We start from the raw sequence: 5,861 nt of genomic DNA on the forward strand, positions 1-5,861 counted from the left end.
AAACATATGCAATTGTAAAATTTGTAAAAGTTACGAAAAGTCTTCAGAAAATATTATAGATTACCATGACAAGCAAATTCAAGTGACCGAACAATGTTTTTTCAAAGAAATATCGAGAGCTGTATCAGCTCAAAATTTTCATCAAGTCCCCTCTCTAAGCAACACTCTGTGTCCGGGGTGCTATATGGCCTTAAATTTAAGTCTTCAAAAAGATGTTAAGATTTTTAAAGATGAGGAAGTTGAAACCAAAACAGAAATGTTTAGTTGTGACAAATCAACTGAGAAAGCGTATAAGGTAGCCGAGAAATCTACTTCACACATAAATCAATGTGAGGGCACTAAAGCTATCGTTTCATTTGATGAAGTTGATTCTAAAGTATCAAATGGTAATATTGAAAGTCACGATATCAGCATGAGAAAAGAGCCAATGGCTTATTCAGACTGCAAAGACGAAACACCTGACATAGCGCCTATTTATAACTGTCATTGCATATCCAACTTTATTAATTCTATAAGACCGCCTTTAAGAAGTTGTGATATTTACAATCAATAATTTGTTTGTTACTTTGGTTAATTATATACTCAATGGAATCCTTGTTTTGCACTATTGCAAAAAAATGTCATACGTCGATTTTTGTAAAGTAAACCAATAAAAACTTCAACAAAAATTATGTATTTGAAAATCATAATTAAATTTCACACTCGAATAAAGGTTTATCTACATTTTGATGTAACAGCATAACATTATTACAAAGCTGCATAATGCTTTATAAATCTTGCTGATGGATCCGATACTTGGACCCATTTGGGCATCCAGTAATATGGTGTAAAGTTATGTTGACCCGAAAAAGACTTTTCAAATATGTATCGGTAATACTTTGATTCGGGGGTGTTGGGTTGAACTCCGGGATAGCAAGGAATTTCATTAGGTAATCTCTCTCTAATTATTTCATCAATCGTTGTGAATAAAGATTTTTTCACAGAAGCGACACCGTCACTAAATGCTTCTTTATGTCTGAATAAAATTGTGTCCGGTAACAGGCCACTCTTGGCAAAACTGTTACGGAGTAAATGCTTTTCCACGCCGTTCTGTGGCTGGCGTAGAGAAGGTTCGATATTAAGATAGTGGTTAGTAAACTGAATATCTAAAAATGGCACTCGAAGTTCCAAGCTAAATGCACTTGTGGTTCGATCTGCTCTTAATCCGTCGTATAAATATATATCTGAAAGCAGACGTATACTTTCGTCGTGAGCAGCTTTAGTATCTGGAGCATCTCTAAAGTAAATGTACCCTTGCGCGACTTCATCTGCACCTTCACCACTAAATACGACAGTAGTGTCTGTGTTTTCTTTAATGTATTTTGCAAGCAGATACATCGGTAAGCTAGCTCGAATAGTCGTTATGTCGTATGATTCCAAATGATATATTACGTTATCTAATTCTTGTTTTACGTCATTTTCATCAAATTTGACTTCATGGTGTTCGGTTCCAAGATATTCTGCAACTGTGCGTGCAGCGATAAGGTCAGGTGAATCTCCCATGCCTATCGCAAATGTTTGTATTTTATACGGCAGCTTGTGTATTTTCGCTAACTTTACTACCAAAGCAGTAATAAGTGATGAATCTAAACCTCCACTAAGAAGACATCCTATCCGTCTATCGGACATCAATCTTTTCTTACACGCTGCTTCTAATAAATATGCAGTTTTTTCATAAATACTTAACTCTGAGATTTCTTTTTCAGATACGAATGGTAAAAAGCGAGGTGCAGTACCAGGCGTAAAATACTGTTCAGTTTTGTTAAGTTTAACTTTACCTCCCTCCAGCATGTCCCATTCTTCTAAATGTCCCGGAGGAAATTGACCTAAAGTCGACGTTTCGCTTGCCTTTTGTTTTAATCCAATCAAACCTTTGGCTTCCGAACAAATAGCCATAAAACCATTTTCATCATCTTGTAACTTAAATAGGGGTCTGACACCGTATGGATCTCTTGAAATGAAAATTTTTCTCTTTTCACCGTCTACCAAGCAAAACGCGAATACACCGTCTAGTTTTTTAACGGCTTCAGAAATGCCAAAGTTTTGGTAGCAGTGAATAATGGCCTCGACGTCGCAGTTTGTTTCGTATGGGAAGTTGTATTGATCTTGGAGTCGTTTACAGTTGTATATTTCACCGTTACAAATGAGAGTTATTCGAGGGTAACGATGTAATCGCATAGGTTGCATACCATGTAGACCATCAACAATAGCGAGTCTTTGGAAGCCAAGTGTGGTGAGTGGTTCTCTTGCATCTTGTTCTATTCGCCATGCGTCTGGTCCGCGGTGTACTATTGCGGAAAAACACTTAATGCAGGTAGCGCTCAGACCTCCCTCAGTTCCAAATGTTGCCCAAATTCCACACATTATCTGAAAAGTTCAATGAATATTTATTATTTTAAGCAGAATAAATTTAATAATATTTTTTTCATATATATTTCGATTCTTATTTTTATAAATGTCTCGAATAACTTTTCGAGATTCTGGATTCAAAACTAGGATATGGAAAGTTAGTTGGTCTCCCTGTTAGGAAATTTTTAATAATAAAGCCCCAAAAGTTTAATTTGTCGATAAGCTATGTGTGAATTATATATTTTTCCTGAAAAAGTAATCAAAGCATTTGTTTTGTGGGTAATAAAGCACTCCTCCCTTCTCTCGCATTATGTTGACCTTCACAGTTGGATATTCGTTATATCCATTTCATTAGGAATAAATATGATCACGAAGCAAATATAAAAATGCCACTTCAATAATAGGTTATATATTTGATATAGGTACACCGTGATATTTGTACGATATTTCAAAATATACTAAACAAAAGAGCGGATAAATGCACGTTTATAAATATCTCCAAACCGAGGTTTGACAAGTTTTTTTTATTAATATTTTATGTAAGTAATTAAATAAATATTTATGAATGCAGCTATATTAAAAATTGGTAATAATGTGCATTTTCAGATATCACAGTATGATAACCTGATAATAATTTAAATAACGAACAAAAATATATTTAATGTAGAATTGTAATGGAACGTAACTATTTACGATTGCGTGTTATTATTATTCAAATATAACATTTGTAGTATACTTGAATAATAACACTTATATTTGAAAAAATACAAATGTTAAGAACTAGTTTTTTATTAATATTTTATTCACTTTTTATGACATACATGCCTTTAAATCACCATTTTTCTTAACATCTGGATGAATGACACGTAAGAGAATAAAAATATTCGGTAATAAATGCCTCATATAAAAATAATAAATGTAGTTTATATGCATTGCAAAAAGCTCAATGAAATGTATATTCAAATCGTAAAGATTCACTTATGGTTTACAAAGACAATTCATTATAGCTTGAGCGATTGTGTATTTATAAATGTGGATTTTATTACAAACTAGCAGACCCAGTTACGCATTAATGTGGTTTTGTTATGCTTAAAATTCCTGAAACGCGCCGAATATAAATTGGTAAAAATAATCAATGATTTTTGGGCGTTCAAAAAAAAACAGCAATCTTTTTATACGTTAAATATAGCCCAAATTAATAAAATAATTATTAAAACAAACATTTTTATTTTTAAATTACGCTAGCTTCGTTTTTGGTTACCGGCTTTTTTTTTAATATATTAAAATTATGTTAATTAATTACACTAATATTACCTTTGAATTTCAGCAATTTATGTTTCAGATCGATGTAAAAGTTTTGTCAGCTGTTTAAAATCTAACGTGGCAGTTTAAATCCAATTATAATAAATACTTAAATTATTTCAATTGTTTTTAGGTTATTTTGAATAAGAACCTATTTGTTACAAAATACTTTTTTCGTATTTATTAACAATATTCTATGGCACAATCAGGTAAAATTTGTTGCTACTCGTACTTCTAAAAGTACGACTACTGTCACTAGTAGTTCACTACTAGTTTAAGATACACGTGTAGATACAGTCTACAAGTCGACTTTGACGATCGACACACTACACGTAATGTCATAGTGGTTACATGGTTAGTTAGTGTAATACAGGGTTACCATATTATTCACAAGTGTTGGAATCTTAAAAAAGTATGGCACAAATTTTCCACCATATTTTTTTAAATTATTTTCGATATGTCAATATAATGTAAATAGAAGTATCAAAATTGACTAGTTCTTCTGAAATATAATATTGCCCATTTACACTTTTAGCATTTCTGTAAGCTAACGAATTATGGATTAAAATCGTAACTTTTACGGGTTTTGTAATTTCATACTGATCGCCTTAGTGCGGTCGGTAGGTTCGACCAGTCCTTTGGGTGCTTCCTCCAATAATTTATCTTGCATGACGTATTTACATTCATTTTAGCTTAAATATATGCTCAAATATATTGATATACTCGTAGAATAATAACGGCTTAAGGGCAGCTTATTTTACAAAAAGTAATACACTCACATTACACATTTAGAAAAAGTAAAAAATACACATAATTTTAAATGTATAATTTCAATTTAAAACTAATTTAGACGAATAGCGGGAAAACAAGACAGACTGGCAGCCTTTTTGACAACCGAGTTACAACGACAAAGAACGAGATAGAACTATACGAATAATAAGGAGAGTGAAAGAAGTTCACATATTACAATAAGTTTAGTTTGAACTACCTATATAAGTAATATGAGCCAAATGACGCAATATATGAGCTACACCTGTGCATATGTTGCATCATCTTTTTATTATGTTTGAAAAAAATTAACAGCGTGATCTAGTGGTCAAGACAAATCTACACAAATTACTATAAATATTAAAAATAGCTGTAGCTATAGGTACTAAAAACAGGTATACATTAGAGTGTTTTTAAATTTCAAATAACGATGAGGCAATGAATACTCTAGGCTCATCTCCGACTATTTCCTCCAAATCTAATTAACTATTGATATGGTATTGTATGGTATGGCAAATATATATGAAATATAACCCTATATCCCTTTTATCTATCTACCTAGCTACTTGTTCAATTATCAATTTTGTTAATTTTGTTAAACCACGCATTTATACAACCTTCCCAACCTATCTAAGGTGTACTTATTTAAAAATGTATTTTTATATATCTAGTAAAACCTTCCGACAGTTAATCTAATATGTATCGTCACTATATATAGTCAAGTACAGTTCCTCGTAATAATGTAGCCAAGTACAGTTTGTCGTTCTGAAACACTCGGCTTCATACAATTGGATCTAGGAGACAAGCGGGAAGAGAAATTTTAATCATAGTCGTAGTAAGTGGCATTTGCTAGCCAGGCCCTAGACCTTAGCGGGTCAAATGTTTAATACACTATAACAAAATTTCTAGTGTTCAAGATTTTTTTTTAATAAGAGACTTGACACTGTTTCATTGAATTGGAGATTGGATATATTCAGTAACGGGTTTATAAATTTGCCGCTAGTAGGCTATTCAGTTATTGCCGCCCTGCTGACTTTTGAAATTCAATACGTTAGATTAGTTCACCATCATATTCATTAAATTTATTCTGAAATTATACTTTACAATTTGTGTGCTATTGTCCACAATACATGGACTTTTTTCCGTTATTAGTAGGTATGATTGCGGACTAGATAATAATTCTGGCAGTTACAAGATTATTCTTTAAACCAGCTATGTAGTGACAAGTATACGAATAATGGACGTAGTGTGTATACATATAATTATAAGTTGTTTTTTTTATTTCAGTGAGATAAAAAATTGGGCTAAATTTGCCGCCCCTCTAGTTTGCCGCCCTAGGCTCCAGCCTACTTAGCCTATTGGTAAATCCACCACTGGATATATTTACTTAGTAATTTTGTTTG

At 32.3% G+C, this 5,861-nt stretch overlaps 1 protein-coding gene across 1 annotated transcript; it reads right to left on the reverse strand.

The window, feature by feature from the left end:
- Positions 1 to 654: 654 nt before the first annotated feature.
- LOC124543614 (asparagine synthetase [glutamine-hydrolyzing]) lies at positions 655 to 4,029 on the reverse strand. The gene is made up of 2 exons (XM_047121862.1): positions 3,703 to 4,029; positions 655 to 2,406 (listed from the first exon to the last, which is right to left on the reverse strand). The coding sequence occupies exon 2, from the start codon at positions 2,401 to 2,403 to the stop codon at positions 748 to 750; it is 1,656 nt and encodes a 551-aa protein (XP_046977818.1). The 5' UTR covers positions 2,404 to 2,406; positions 3,703 to 4,029; the 3' UTR covers positions 655 to 747.
- Positions 4,030 to 5,861: the final 1,832 nt, after the last annotated feature.

The sequence above is a fragment of the Vanessa cardui genome, chromosome 3 (genome assembly GCF_905220365.1).
Source record: "Vanessa cardui chromosome 3, ilVanCard2.1, whole genome shotgun sequence".
NCBI classification, from domain to species: domain Eukaryota; kingdom Metazoa; phylum Arthropoda; class Insecta; order Lepidoptera; family Nymphalidae; genus Vanessa; species Vanessa cardui.

Bases quoted from the DNA above. Each gene is read 5' to 3' on its own strand.
- LOC124543614 (XM_047121862.1), bottom strand. From the start codon at position 2,403: ATGTGTGGAATTTGGGCAACATTTGGAACTGAGGGAGGTCTGAGCGCT.